Source organism: Eubalaena glacialis, chromosome 13 (genome assembly GCF_028564815.1).
Source record: "Eubalaena glacialis isolate mEubGla1 chromosome 13, mEubGla1.1.hap2.+ XY, whole genome shotgun sequence".
NCBI lineage: Eukaryota > Metazoa > Chordata > Mammalia > Artiodactyla > Balaenidae > Eubalaena > Eubalaena glacialis.
Genome location: NC_083728.1, coordinates 59,342,948 through 59,358,536, shown reverse-complemented (window position 1 = coordinate 59,358,536; position 15,589 = coordinate 59,342,948). Strand labels below are relative to the sequence as shown.

The 15,589-nt window shown below is 44.7% G+C and overlaps 1 protein-coding gene across 3 annotated transcripts in view; it reads right to left on the bottom strand.

Moving 5' to 3' along the window:
• DNAJA3 (DnaJ heat shock protein family (Hsp40) member A3) overlaps window positions 1-13,273 on the bottom strand; it is a 32,157-nt gene extending 18,884 nt beyond the window's left edge. For all 3 annotated transcript variants that reach the window (XM_061208837.1, XM_061208839.1, XM_061208838.1), the window contains exons 1-5: window positions 13,059-13,273; window positions 7,101-7,234; window positions 2,215-2,298; window positions 1,230-1,430; window positions 76-228 (exon numbers count right to left, since the gene is read on the bottom strand). In XM_061208837.1, coding sequence (XP_061064820.1) covers window positions 76-228; window positions 1,230-1,430; window positions 2,215-2,298; window positions 7,101-7,234; window positions 13,059-13,269 — 783 coding nt within the window. In that variant the 5' untranslated portion in view covers window positions 13,270-13,273. The remainder of the gene's footprint in view (window positions 1-75; window positions 229-1,229; window positions 1,431-2,214; window positions 2,299-7,100; window positions 7,235-13,058) is intronic.
• Between the last annotated feature and the right edge of the window lie 2,316 nt (window positions 13,274-15,589).

The following is a 15,589-nucleotide window of genomic DNA, read 5'->3' as shown; positions in this document are numbered from 1 at the left end:
CAGAAAAGAGGAGTGGTGGAGGGGAGCAGGAAGGGGGCAAGAGGTGGGAGGCCAAGGGCTCGGCCTCACGCTCACCATGCCGGAGCCGCCGCAGTAGTGGCAGTGCTGCACCTTGGTGCCGGGCTCGTTCCCTTTGCCATCACACCGCTCACAGGTATCAGTGATGTTCACGGTGAACTCCTTGTTGACACCCTTGGCAGCTTGATTGAATGTCAACTCCATGATGTACTAAAGAAATCAAGGGACCGCCTGTTATCTCTCTTAAAGTAAGGGAGAGCACTGGCCAGCAGTTTACAGTTACTTTTTCTTTTAAAGACTTTATTTTTTAAAGCAGTTTTAGGTTTACAAAATTGAGAGGGAGGTACAGAGATTTCCCACATACCCTTTGCCCCCACACATGCACAGCATCCCCTGTTATCGACATCACTCACCAGAATGGTACTTTTTTTATCAAGGATAAACCTACATTGACACAACATAATCATCCAAAGCGCACAGTTTACATTAGGGTTCACTCTTGGTTTTGGATATTCTATGGGTCTGAACAAATGTATAATAACATGTATCCTCATCATAGTATCATGCAAAGTATTTTCACTGCCTTAAAAACCCTATGCTCCACCAATTCATCTGATCCCCTAGTTACTTTACTTTTTAACTTACTTGTACTTTGTCAAGCAAGAATAGATGGGACTCAACTGATTCTGCCCTACTCCTCAGAATTTTTAAGAGATAATATTTAAGTGAAAATGTGCTTTTCAACAAACTGAAAATGCTCACAGAAAATATTTGTACATGGTCCTTACTAACAACTCAAACGATCCACAATCATAACTCACATAAAACATCTCCCCTCTCGCTTCAATTCTGATAATGTCTGAAACAAGACATAAATATGGAAGAGGCAGGACTGGCAGTACCTCCCTATGGATTGAGCTCTCCTAGAATAACGAGGCAGGCTCCAGATAAAATAGTCACACTCTAACTATGGACTCTGAGAGCCTTAGGTGCTGCCTGATTAAGCAATTGTAAGAATATAGTAAAACTGTATGTACACATTATTATATGATTTTCCAAATACTGGAACCATTTCCTACCAAGATGGCTGCCTCCAAATCATCCCATTTAAGCTGCTTTAGCTTTCTCTTTGAGAAAAAGAATTGGTAAAATCCGTTTGCATCACACTTGGCAGCTAAAATTTGAATGATTCTTCAAAATGAGATGCTTACCTCCTGGGGCTGATGGAACACACTCTGGAAGTCTCCAAAAGAGGAGGATGAGAACTCCCCAAAGATCTTCCTGAAGAGCTCCTCAGGGTCAACAGTGGGGCCTCCTTTCCAGTAGCTCTGCCCAGAGCTGCCGGCCCCAGGATCGAAGCCAGCAGAGCCATAGGTGTCATACTGCTTCCTCTTCACTTCATCACTCAGGACCTACCGTGAAAGGCACAGCAGTCAGGTGCTCCCGAGTCTCCCGAGGTCCAGGGACACGGACACCAAGCACAGACAGTGGTATCGTATCAACATAAAATTTCCTAATCTTGACAGCTGTACTGAAGTTATGGAAAAGAATGTTCTTGTTCTTAGCGAATACGCACAGAAGTACTTAGGGATAGAGAGACACCACGTCTGCGACTTATTCTCGAATGGTCGGGGGGACGCACACTTGCGCACACACACACATACACACACACAGCAGACGTATGATACCCTACATATCCTGAACCCCTTCAGCACGGCCGAAGTCCAGGAAGGAGGTCTGCTTTCACTTAACTCTGCAACGCTCAGTGGCTGTTTCACGTCCGCTTCGTCCCCCCGATTACATTCTACATTCCTCTAGGGCAGTGGTCGTCTACTTTTACAACACCCACCATCCCCACCAGAGAGTGATGCCCTAAGTTGGGGGTGGGAGGGGTCATCAAACAGGCACAAAACTGTTTACTCTGACAAGGAGTTCCCAGACCCAGCTACAAGTCCGAGTGGAGGGAGCTCTGTTAACACAGATTATTGGATCCTGTTCTTTGTTGAGATTCCAAGTTAGATCTAATGTGAAAATTTTGGATCTGGGAATTTTTTTTTTTCCTTCAACGAGGTGATCTGGTGGGGAACACAGCCTTCCCACTGGACCTTCTGACACAGCGGTTGCCCTGGGCAGCGAGCTCTGATGCACACACACAGAGGAATGACAGTGACTGCACACACCGGTGGGCTGAATTACCTCATAGGCCTCTGCCAGCTGGGAGAACTTCTCCTTGGCTTTGGGATCATCCTTATTCGTGTCTGGGTGATATTTCTTGGCGAGCTAAGGGAGGAAATGGTAAATTACTATGGACACAAGATGATTACTAAAACTGAACCCCAGATACCAGTTACACCTCACCTCCTCTGTAGCAGTTGTCTGAGACTTTACAACCAACAGCAATTCTTAAAACAAGGTTTAAGACTTTAAAATAAACCATCTCTAACTAGACTTATTGTGATGATCATTTCAGTGTATGCAAATGTTGAGTCATTATGTTGTACACCTGAAACTAACATGTCAATTATACCTCATTAAAAACAAACTAAAAGCAAAGCACACACAGCCAGAATTAAGAACATACACATTGTGTTCAGCTTTCAAATTTGATCAAAAGTTTATTACAAAATGACAAACTGAGTTTTGGGAAAGAGAAATAAATAAATAAATAAATAAATAAATAAAACCATCTCTTCAAATCTGAGGTGTGTACACATTTTTCAACCACAACAAATCTCTAACAAAAATAAAACCTAATTCTTTAGAACTTGAGCACCTTTGTGAAAGATGCAAAAGAGTGTATCTGGTAGACTACCATCTATATAAAAAGAGAGAAAAATAACTGGATAGATAAGTAGCTGTATCTGTTGTACAAATTAGTTAGAACATACACTAAGCTGAAAACACTGACTGCTCCAGGGGGGATGTGGATGAACAGGAAGGAGGAAGACTTCTCACTGTACACTCCTTTGTACTTTTTGATTTCTGAACAAGGGGCATATATTACCTACTAAAAACATAGATTTAAATATTAAAAAACAAAACAAGATCTCCCTTGGCTGTCCAGAGCACACAGGCGAGCTGAGCAGCTCTAAAATGAAGGTTTCTTCCTGGCCATGCTGAGCAGTGCTGTGCGACACCTTTGTAGGTGTTCACTATGTTTGCTGCAGCTACCGATGCCTTCCAAGTCTGGGTCACCCTGATAGAGGGTGAGGAGGGCACAGAATCCTATAGCTGAAAGTGACTCAGGAGACGTCTGGCTCCACCACTGCCGGCAACTGGCTGCTGACTCTGCTGCTGGACATGCTGGTCCTCACACCAGCACGTGGAAGGACGTCAGAGGCTGAGTGCTCAGCCGGAAGGGGGGTCTCAAGGCAGGGCAGTAGATCACGGTGGGCCACAAGGCTAGTTCCAGGCCAGGGCAAGATACGCTGATATGCTCATGAGATCAGCACAAGGAAAACAGAGGCCTTTTGCAGTCAGAAAGACCTGTGTTTTAGTCTCATGTATGCCACTTATTGACTGTGTGGCCTCAGCTGCATGTCATAACCTCGCTAAGTCTTTTGCCACGAGGATTAAATGATATAACACATGAAAAGCTTTTATCAAGGTTTGACCCCAGTTATTGCTCCATAAAGCCTACTTTCTAAATTTCTGGTTTTAAATTACACAGCTTTACCTGATCTATTTACTTCCACACCTAAAAACTTGGATGGTTCCCTACTCTCTCTTAAATTAAATCTCTAGTACTTGCTAAGGGCCTCACACGCCCCCTTAAGTTGGCCCCAGGCTCCATCTCTCCAGTCTTCTCCCACCCTTGTATCAGGTACCTTACCTTCCAGCTCAAGAGACACACTATTCACTATCCCAAGCCAGGATCTCTGCTTCCTATCCCCAACTCTTTCCTCATTCCCTAACAACTGAGTAATAAAAAGATATCTCAATTTAAAAATGGGCAAAGGATCTAATACACATACAGCAAATGGCCAAAAATCACATGAAAAGGTGCCTAACATCATTAGCCACCACGGAAAAGCAAATCAAAACCACAGTGAGATACCACTTCACACCCACTAGGGTGGCTTGAATCAAAAAGACAGATAACAAGTGTTTGCGAGGATGTGGAGAAATTTGAACCCTCACACACTACTGGTGAAAATCTAAAACAGTGCAGCCTGTTTGAAATAGTCTGGCACCAGAAATAAACCCACACACGTATGGTCAATGAATCTATGACAAAGGAGGCAAGAATATACAATGGAGAAAAGACAGACTCTTCAATAAGTGGTGCTGGGAAAACTGGACAGCTATGTGTAAAAGAATGAAATTAGAACATTCTTTAACACCATGCACAAAAATAAACTCAAAATGGATTAAAGTCCTAAATGTAAGACCGGACACTGTAAAACTCCTAGAGGAAAACATAGGCAGAACACTCTTTGACATAAATCGCAGAACCGTCTCCTAGAGTAATGGAAATAAAAACAAAAATCTACAAATGGGACCTAATTAAACTTAAAAGCTTTTGCACAGCAAAGGAAACTAAACAAAATGAAAAGACAACCTACAGAATGGGAGAAAATATTTGCAAACGATGCAACCGACAAGGGGTTAATTCCCAAAACATACAAACAGCTCATACAGCTCAATATCAAAAAAACAAACAACCCAATCAAAAAATGGGCAGAAGATCCAAATAAACATTTCTCCAAAGAAGTCATACAGATGGCCAACAGGCACATGAAAAAATGCTCAACGTTGCTAATTATTAGAGAAATGAAAATCAAAACTACAATAAGGTATCACCTCACACTGGTCACAACAGCCATCATCAAAAAGTCTACAAAAAATAAATGCTAGAGAAGGTGTGGAGAAAAAGGAACCCTCCTACACAGTTGGTGGGAATGTAAATTGCTACAACCACTACGGAGAACAGTATGGAGGTTTCTTAAAAAACTAAAAACAGAGTTACCGTATGATCCAGGGATCCCACTCCTGGGCATATATCCAGAGAAAACTATAATTCGAAAAGATACATAAACCCCAACGTCTACTGCAGCACTATTTACAATAGCCAGGACATGGAAGCAACCTAAATGTCCACTGACAGATGAATGGATAAAGAAGATATGGCATATATATACAATGGAATATTAGTCATAAAAAGAGAATGAAATAATGCCATTTGCAGCAACATAGATAGACTTAGAGATTATCATACTAGGCGAAGTAAGTCAGACAGAGAAAGACAAATATCACATGATATCACCTATATGTGGAATCTAAAAAAAAAGATACAAATGAACTTATTTACAAAACAGAAATAGATTCATAGACATAGAAAACAAACTTATGGTTACCAAAGGGGAAAGGGGAGAGGGAGGGATAAATTAGGAGTTTGGGATTAACATATACACACTACTATATATAAAATAGATAACTAATAAGGACCTACTGTATAGCACAGGGAACTATACACAATATTTTATAATAACCTGTAAGGGAAAAGAATCTGAAAAAGAATAGATATATATATTTATGTATAACTGAATCACTTTGCTGTACACCTGAAACTAACAACAGTGTAAATCAACTATATTTCAGTAAAAGAAAAAAAAAGAAATAGCCTGGCCATTCCTCAAAATGTTAAACATGGCAATCAGAATTGCTATGAATTGACCCAGCAAGTCTGCTCCTAGGTATATGTATATACCCCAGAGAAATGAAAGTATAAGTCTATACAAAACTTACAGAGGAATGTTCATAGCAGCACTACTCATAACAACAAAAAGGTGGAAACAATCCAAATATCCATCAACTGATGAATAGATAAATAAAACATAGTATATCCATGCAATGGAATATTATTTGACCACTAAAAGGAATGAAGTACTGCTGCATGTTACAACACGGATGAACCTGGAAAACATTATTCTAAAGTAAAAGAAACCATGGGACTTCCATGGCAGTCCAGTGGTTAAGACTCTGCGTTTCCACTGCAGGGGGCGCAGGTAAGATCCCTGATCAGGGAACTAAGATCCCACATGCCACATGGCGTGGCCAGAAAAATAAAAAATAAAGTAAAACAAACCAGTCACAAAAGTCCACATATCACATGATTTCATTTCTATGAAGTGTCCAGAATAGGAAAATCTATAGAGACAGAAAGTAGGTTAGCAATTTCAAGGGCAGAGGAGAATGGGGAATAAGGGCTTATGGTGTGGGGTTTCTTTTTGAGGTATGAAAGTGTTTTAAAATTGATTGTAGTGATGGTTATACAACTCTGTGAATATACCAAAAACCAGTGAACTGTACCCTTAAAAAAAAAGTAAGAGGAGAGAGTAGCTATCCAAGCTATAAGATGTTAGGTCTGGTCTTGATCAGTATTTGGCTTTAAAAAAAGTTTTTTTTCTTTTTGGCCGCGCCGCTCAGCTTGCGGGATCTCAGTTCCCCAGCCAGGGACTGAACCCCGGCCATGGCAGTGAAAGTGCCGAATCCTAACCACCAGACCACCAGGGAACTCCCGGTAATTTTTAAAATTTAAATTGTATTTAATTTATTAATTTTATTAAATTTTAATCTTCTTTATTCTGATATGGCTTTTCTATGTTTATGGTGTTAAAGTGCTCTTTCTTTCATCAAATGACATTAATAGATTGTACTTGATTATTTTTCACACCTATATTAGGCAAAATACAAAAGCTAGCATTCCTACATCGGCGCCCTTGGTCTTTAATTTTTTTTTTATTTTGATTGTGTTCATCAGAGCAAAAGCCTGGAAACCACAGGTCTAGATAACTCACATGCCACTTTACCAATCAGCCCAATACATTCTGGGATATGGACGATGGGTTAAAAAAATGAAATAATTCTAAACCCATAAACTTTTATCTAAATGCAAAGAATGAGTACCTAAAACTTAGAGCAGCACACCTACTGATTCAGAAGATACAAAAGAGATTTGAGTACAAAACCTCGGCTGCACACAACCGACACGTACGGGCACACACACTGCACCCGTCAGGGTCACACTACATCCACAGCGTCCCTTCTGCAGTCTCGTCTGTAAAATCTTCCATACAGACCTGGTAATAAGCTTTCTTGATCTCCTTCTGGCTGGCACTTCGGGGCACTCCTAATATCTGGTAATAATCCTCTTTGGCCAAAGGGGCGCTCGTGTGGAAGGAGGCAGTACAAAGAAAAGGGTAACTTTTTACTCCTAAAAAAGAAAAAAGGAAAGAAAATCACTCTGGGAATGTACTCAACAAAAGGAAATTGTGAGCAAACAACCAGCCAGGCTATACCTGTGAAGGAGCAGAGAGGTCACAGCTTTAGGGCCTCTTCTCCTCCAAGCCCACTGGGGACCAAACTCACTGCACTTCAAAAACAGCTAAAGCGGGCTTCCCTGGTGGCGCAGTGGTTGAGAATCTGCCTGCCAATGCAGGGGATACGGGTTCCAGCCCTGGTCTGAGAGGATCCCACATGCCGCGGAGCGGCTGGGCCTGTGAGCCACAACTACTGAGCCTGCGCGTCTGGAGCCTGTGCTCCGCAACAAGAGAGGCCGCGATAGTGAGAGGCCCGCGCACCGCGATGAAGAGTGGCCCCCGCTCGCCACAACTGAAGAAAGCCCTCGCACAGAAACGAAGACCCAACACAGCCAAAAATAAATAAATAAATAAATAAATTTAAAGCTTCATGGTCAAAGAAGCAAACAAAATAAAACATGTTTAAAAAAAAGAAAAACAGCTAAAGCCACTGTAAACAGAGTCTACAAAAAACAGAGTGCTGGGTGGGGCTGATTCTGCTGGATCACACTAGGGCTGTAGCCTCATTATACCTCTAAAGGAACCACCCCCAGATGGGGGCTGCACCTGGGGATGACTGAAAAGGAACTTAGCTCTCCTGTTAAATGGCTGGCCGAGCACCCACCATATGCCAGGTGTTCACATAGGCCTTGTCTCACTTAAAGCTTAACAAGTCCCCAGGTTCTTTCCCTCCACCATGCAACCTTGGATATCTGCTTATGGGGTGGTTTTCAGAGTGTGGTCCCCGGACCAGCAGCATCATCAGCTTGCTGGAAATGTAAATTCTCAGGCCCCACCCAAACCTGAATCCAAAACTCTGGAGGTGGGGTCCAGCAAGCTGTGTCTAACAAGCCCTCCAGGTGATGATGCCGTGGCACACTCAATTTGAGAACCACTGTGCTAAATAAATGGTTCTTGGTCTTTAGAGTCACAGATCTCTTTGAGAGCATCCAATAAAAGCACTGACCCCTCCCCTAAAAACAATACATATATATAGACACACAAGGTTAAACGGCCCTGTGCCAGAACCTCTGTTTACCCCAGAGCAGACAACCCAAAAGGGATCAAAGCACATGGTAGCCCCGCCTCCATGCCCTGCCCTCCTTTCAGGCCTCCTGCATCAGCAGCTGGGAGGAAAGGCTGACAGACACATCTACTCAACTGCCCTCTGTATGGAGCAGAGAGCCAACTGGAGTGTCACCAAGTGAAGCGGGGAGAGCTGCTCTACAACCTGCCTCCTAACCCCCAACCCATCCTGTGACAACTGAAGATGAGGAGGGCAGGGCTGGGAGCAGAAGGGGCCAAGTTAAGGCAAAAGAGAGGGCAGGGCCACAAAAGAGAATGAGGATCATGAGGCAGCTCCAGGTTTTTAAGTCAAAGGTTCCCCTGCCAAGGAGAAGCTTCTAGATTCACCACTCATTCATTCAGCAAACACGCCTGCCAGGCACTGGGCTCCTCGCAGGGGACACAGCAGCAAACCATGCAAAGGTACTGCCCTCTGGGAGCTTGCATTCATTCACGATCTTAATACTGTACTAGGCACTGAGGATACAAGTTGAATAAAAGAGTCTAAGCCAGTGCCCTCAAGGAGCTTACCGCCCAGCAGGGGAGTGTGGGAGGCATTGTGTGAAGTGATATTAGCACACAGGGACACAGAGTGAGAATACACAAAAGGGTCACCTAGCCAGAGTCTCTCAGCCTCCACACTGTTGACAACGGGATCAGGTCCCTCGCTGGAGGGGGAGGTGGGGGGGCTGTTATGGGCTGAATTGGGTCCTCCTCCCCAAATTCACATGTTGAAGTCCTAACCCCCAGCACTGCAGAACCTGACTGTATTTGGAGATGGGGGTCTTTAAAGAAAACCCTACCAAAACACTGATCTTGGAATTTTATAGCCTCCTGAACTGTGATAAAGTAATTTTCTATTTTTTTAAGCCACTTAGTCTGTGGTACTTAGTTATGGCAGCCCTATGTTATCTATTTATAGCCTAACATACCTATGTATTTATTGTAGGATGTGTTAGCAGCATCCCTGGCCAACTAGTTACCAGTAGCACCCCCCAACCCCAAACTGGTAACTAAAACTCCAGATGTTGCCAGATGTCTCCTGGAGGGTAAAATCATCCCCAGTTGAGAACCAGTAAACCCAATCTCAGAAATTCAGAGGTCTTCTAAGGCACCTGCTGTTAAGCTGCAGAAATTAGCTCAGCTAAGGAGGGCTGGAATCCATCCGGATTTATGCTTGCAGTCCCGGCACTGTTTGCAATAGCATCCTCTTTTGCTTTCAAAAGTGCTCCATTCAGCAACTACATCATATGATCACCTTTGGTTTGGAAAGAGAAAGTCCTTGTGTAACTGCAGGTACTATGATATAACTAGAGACTCGAGTGGGCGCGCGTGTGTGTGTGTGTGTGTGTGTGTGTGTGTGTGTGTGGTGGTGGTGGTAGAGGGATGGTTACAGATGTTGATGAGGATGATAATTAATAGGGCCTAGGAATAAACAGAAGGGCCTTTGAGTATGCTGAAGAGTCTGGATTTTATCCTGAGGGCAATAGGGAGCCACTGCAAGCATTAAACAGAGAACTGATCAGATTTGCATGAGAAAGAGCTCTCAAACAACAGCAACAGCAACAACAACAAGGATTGGGAGGCTACTTAAAATTTATGTATGCACAAAAGACAACCCAGGGTGTGGAGCATATCCAGGAAGGGGGCAAGAAAAAGGATAACCAGGAGAATAAGTAGAAATGGTCAGAACGATAAAATCAGAAACAGTAAATCTGTATTTTCAGTATCCCCCATACTTGTTTTCTGTTGCTGCACCCTAGATTTCCTGGAATATGAAAAGCAGACAGTGTGGGAGAGGCAGAGACCACTGTCGTCTTTCTCTGGTCAGATTTGAGAAAAAGAGCAGACCTAGTTTCTCAATGCTCCCATACTCAACCCCCGCTTCACTCCAGGACTGAGGGGTTACCTTGACCTATCCTGCCTCTTTCCCCCACCCCTTCCAATCCAGAAGGCAGAGGCTGGTAGTGGCAAAGGTTCTGGAAGCTGCAGCTTCTACATCATGAGAAGAGAACTCAGGCTTGGGTTAGAACGGGAGACAGTAATGTGCACAACTGCATATAAAGACAAGTACATTTAACTAGCACAAGTTTGATGACTTGACATTATCCCAAAGGCATCAATGATTAGCAATGATTAGAAAGAGTTCATTTAATAGACACATTTTCCCCCGAGATATGACCAATAAATGTCTTGCCCATTTTAGAACAACCCAGAACAGGATTAGCCTCCAAGTCATTCCAAGAATGGCCAACCTTCCACTCTGGGAGAAGGTGTGAAATAACTACCTTCCATTCCGGGAGAAAAAGTCAGATTTAAAGTGTTGTTTTTAGGGACCTCCCTGGTGGCGCAGTGGTTAAGAATCCGCCTGCCAATGCAGGGGACACGGGTTCAATCCCTGGTCCAGAAAGATCCCACATGCCGCAGAGCAACTAAGCCCGTGCACCACAACTACTGAGCCTGCGCTCTAGAGCCCACAAGCCACAACTACTGAGCCCGCACGCCACAACTACTGAAACCCGCGCACCTAGAGCCCGTGCTCCACAAGAGAAGCCACTGCAATGAGAAGCCTGCGCACCATAACGAAGAGTAACCCCCGCTCTCTGCAACTAGAGAAAGCCTGCGCATAGCAATGAAGACCCAATGCAGCCAAAAATAAATAAGTAAATAAAATTTTTAAATAAAGTTTTTACATCATCTAACTGTACTGCTGGATTTGAGATGAGATCACACACCAACGTTTGGGAGCTGAGATGATGACCTTAGATGTGGTAACAGTGCACCTTGAAGGATGCCACCTCTCACAGGTTCAACACCTGTTACAAAACATGCCCATTGTGGGCACTGGGCTCACTTGGGGAAAAGGACAGCTGACTGCAGTTCCTTAGTAATCACCCCATGCCAGGCTCAGTACTTAGTGCTTGTCTGTCTCTCACACATACACATACACAATTATCAAAAAATGTTCCCAAACCTGTACAAATGTGATATGAACTAATTTAGCTTAATAGGTATCTAAGGAATTAATAATTGAGCATAAAGATGTAGTCAAATTCTATTCACAACAACCTTGACATTAGAAAACGTTGGCAAAACCTAAAAATAATCACTTTTGCTCATACTGAGAAATACAGCATGACATCGATCCAAATAATCCTGAGGAAACCTGGGCAGACTACTGCTCCGTCCATTCATGAGGAAATATAGGTGGCAGGAACAGAATTTAAAAATGGGACCATTCTGACCAAAACCACATCCAATCTCTTTGTTCTCTGTTGTATCCCCAGTACCTAGAACAGTACCTAGCATATGACAAGTCCTCAATAAATACCTGTAAATAAAAAAATTTTCAATTAAGGAATGAGAGGCACAAAAGGATTAAATAATCCACCCAGGTCGCACACACATTACTGGAGTAGTGTTCACTGTACAAGGTAATAACAATTACTGATACTTTAATTACTGGCTTTTATGTAAGCAATAAAAATTGGATCTCAATAGGAAAGTATCTTGTGTAAATTACCTTGTCAGGACCCTCTAATTAACCATCTTTGTAAGTTTATAGTTTAAATATCATTTGCACAAATTCTAGGGAACACAAACATCTAGCACAATCCAGGCACATCGTTGGTTGTTCACTGTTTCCTCCTTCCTTCCTTATCTCACTATAAGAGAAGTCACCCAACACACAGCATAAGAAACCATCATAGCTAAACACTTAAAAGGCTTAACATACACTAATTCAACATCACCTCCAGCAATTAAGAAAGCAGCAGGTTTTGAATCAAGGCTCAACTACTTTCTAGCTTTGTGACATTCTACAAGTTAACATCTAAGCCTCAATTTTTTAATCTATAAAATAGAATTAAGAGCAGTGTTTATCACATGGAAATGATCCATGCCTGGTGCATAGTAAGTGCTCAATATATATCAGTTTGCATCAATGACCAACATAAGAACTTCTTTAATTATTTTTTTGAATTTTATTTATTTTTTATACAGCAGGCTCTTATTATCTACTTTATACATACTAGTGTATATATGTCAATCAAAAGGGACTTCTAAACAGTAAGTATGTCCTTCGATTTACACCATGTGGTGGAGAGCGTAAGCTATGGAAGAACAGCTCTGGGTTTGGGACAACTCTCCTTATCTAACTTTATGACCTTGGGCGGGTCAACTCCTCTGCTAGAACCTCAGTTCCCCACTCTTTAAAATGGGGATGATGAGCCCCACCTTGCAGGGTGGTTGTTACCATCAAGTGAGAAGAGGCACAAAGTGCCCAGCTAGCCCATGAGCAGGTACTCACCGAATGGCAGTTACCTCTTCCCTTCCGTTACAGGCTAGGAGGTAGAGAGAAGGGAAAGGAGTTGGGCAGGGGAGCAGCGGCAGGCCGGAAAAAAGCCTCCAGAAATGTTTACAGAGAGGTGAAGGTTCACGGCTGCGGGGCGGTTTCATCCCCGCCGCCGGAGGCTCCACGCAGCTCTCCCTCGTTTACCACCTCTGAGTAGCCATTTGGGTCTCTCTGCCTCCTGCTGGCCCATCTCCCCCAAGCGATTCCGCACGTAGATCAGAAGACACGCTCCACCCCGCTACCGCCGTAGTCGGAGCGAAGCGAGTCACTCCTTTCCAGGCCTTGGAGCCCCTCACTCGGGCGCTGGAGACTGCACTCACCTGTGAGGCTGACACCAGGTCTCAATGTCAGCAGCGCCCCGGGACCGCGAGCTCCCAGTGAAGGCGCAAAGGCGGTGACGCTCAGACTGCGGCCCAGCGACGCCCCCACCACGCCCCCCATGGGGGGCCGGGCCCCTCTCCCCGCTGCAGCCGGCAGCCGCGGAGCCCCCACGGCCACCAGCAACCAGCGTGTGGAGCACCACGCCGCCATCTTGGCCCGGGGACACTGCGCCTGCGCCACCCGGCTCAAGGCGGCCTCACGCGGACGACGCACGCGCGCAGAGCCGGCACTTCTGGGGGCGGGGCCCGCTGCGTTCACTCGCGGGGGGAGTGAGGGAGACACACGCACACACCGGGGCGCACGCGCGCGTTGCGCATGCGCATCCGCACCCAATGCGCTTTCTTCGTGGCCGACGCCGAAATGATGTTTGCTCTAAAAAGTGCTAATAGGTAACTTATCTTGAAGAGCCTAGTCATTCTGTGCAGGACGATCAATACTGTACCTTATCTGTATAAGGACGTGGTTGAGTGCAGCCGAATGTAACTGGTCTGAGGGGCCCTGCAAGGGGCGGGACTACAAACCCCGGCGTGCAATGCGGCCGTCAGTAGCGCAGATCTCAGCATGCAGTGCACGGCTTCCTTCTTCCTGACCCTGAGTCTTAGGTCTCCTTGTTTGAGGCTTACTCACCCGGCGTCGGCGCAAGCGGCTGCGGTCTCTGCCCTACTCCCAGATCCAGGCCTCAAGCTCACTCTCCCTCTGGCTGATTCCCCACTAAAAGAACTTTGATCACTCAGCTCTCTCCTAAGCCTATTTGTCTTCTCCAAACCTGTAGTGAACTTGCCGATCGCTGAATGAGAGCCGAGCTACCCGAAAACGAATTTAATAAACGTTTTGGGCACCTGTTAGGTGTCCCGCGCGTTCTAGAATGTTGAGGATGCAATGATGAATGACATACCATCCCTACTTTGGAGGAGCTCACGATGAGTCGAGAGAGACAGGCTCCTTGGTAACTAAGATAATGTGATCAGTGCTATCGTAGGTATAAACAGTGTTACAGGCACGCAGGTGAAGGAGTTTCTCAAATAGGTCGGGGGCATTGGGGTGTCAGGGAAGGCATCTGAGAGGTAACATTCGAGTTGGACTTTGGTGAAAAGTGTGTCAGGTAGCGGTGGCGGGGAAGAGTATTCTAAGCAGCAAGAACTTCAAAAGCAGATGTGAAAGTGCTTGCCTTGTACGCTCTAAACTTGGGGTGTGTGACTGGAGATGAGGCTGGAAAGATAAACCTGGCCTGGTAAGTCCTGTAGAGGGGTTTCTGCTTTCACACTCCCACCGCCACCACCCCTAACAATAGAAAGGTAACCTGAGGGCTCATGGATGAATTTAAGATGGTCTGTGCTCCTTGCGCCTTCCCCCATTATACATGAAATTTTTGTGTATGTGGATGTAAATCTGGGGAAATATCCATAGCTTTCATCAATCAAATTCTCCACAGGCTCTGAAATTGAAAGAAGGTTATAAAGCACTGGTCCAGTGAAAAAGAGTTATGAGGCTGTTGTAAACTGCAAGAAATAGTTGAGAGTTTGCACTAGGAAATGTAGAGGACTGAGGTGAGCAAGGGACGTTCTAGAGAAACAAGGAAAAGGCTGTCCATGGGATGGGAAGTGGGGAAAAGAGTTTGTTTAATATATAAATATCTCCAGCATAGTGCTTAAGCTTATGGGCTGTGGAGTCAGACTGCCTGGGACTGAATCCCAGCTCTGCCATTTACCAGCTGTGTGTCCTTGGACAACTTACTTTACCTCTCTGTGCCTCAGTTTCCTTTCTCTTTTTTTTTTGGCTGCGCCACGCGGCACACAGAATCTTAGTTCCCTGACCAGGTATCGAACCTGTGCCCGCTGCAGTGGAAATGTGGAGTCTTAACCATTGGACCAGACCGCCAGGGAAGTCCCTCAGTTCCCTTTCTCTAAAATGGGGGCATAATAGTAACTACCTCAAGGATCATCTGAGGAGAGAGTGAGATAATCCATGTAAAGCCTTCATACTGTACTTGGCACATAGTAAGTGCTCAATATATGTCAGTCCTATGTGCCAGGCTCTATGCTAAGCACTGGAACACCAAGGAGAACGCAGACAGTTACTTGCCCACAGGGATCCCAAAACCTAAGGGGAGGGGGGAGGGTGCTGGATGAGAAGTACAGCTTTCAGGAATAAAAGCTGAGAACAAGAACCAAAGGGATTTTCATTTACCACCTCAGAGCGAGTTAGGAACTAGAGGAGGGCTCACTAATATGAAAACTTTGTCAGCTTTGTAACTTCCTCACTGTTTTGTATTTTAGTACCAGCCCCTCCCCCCATCTACTTCCCCACAGTGATTAACAGTGAAGATCCTTCACACGGAAAGTGGGTGTGTGTTCTTGTTTTAGGGAATAGCAGGAAGGCTGATTGTTGGGGAGGCCATATTTTCTCTTATGAAGCAGAGAGCCCCAAGGGAATGGAGTGGGTGAGGGTGACTACTAAAGGAGAGGAAAAA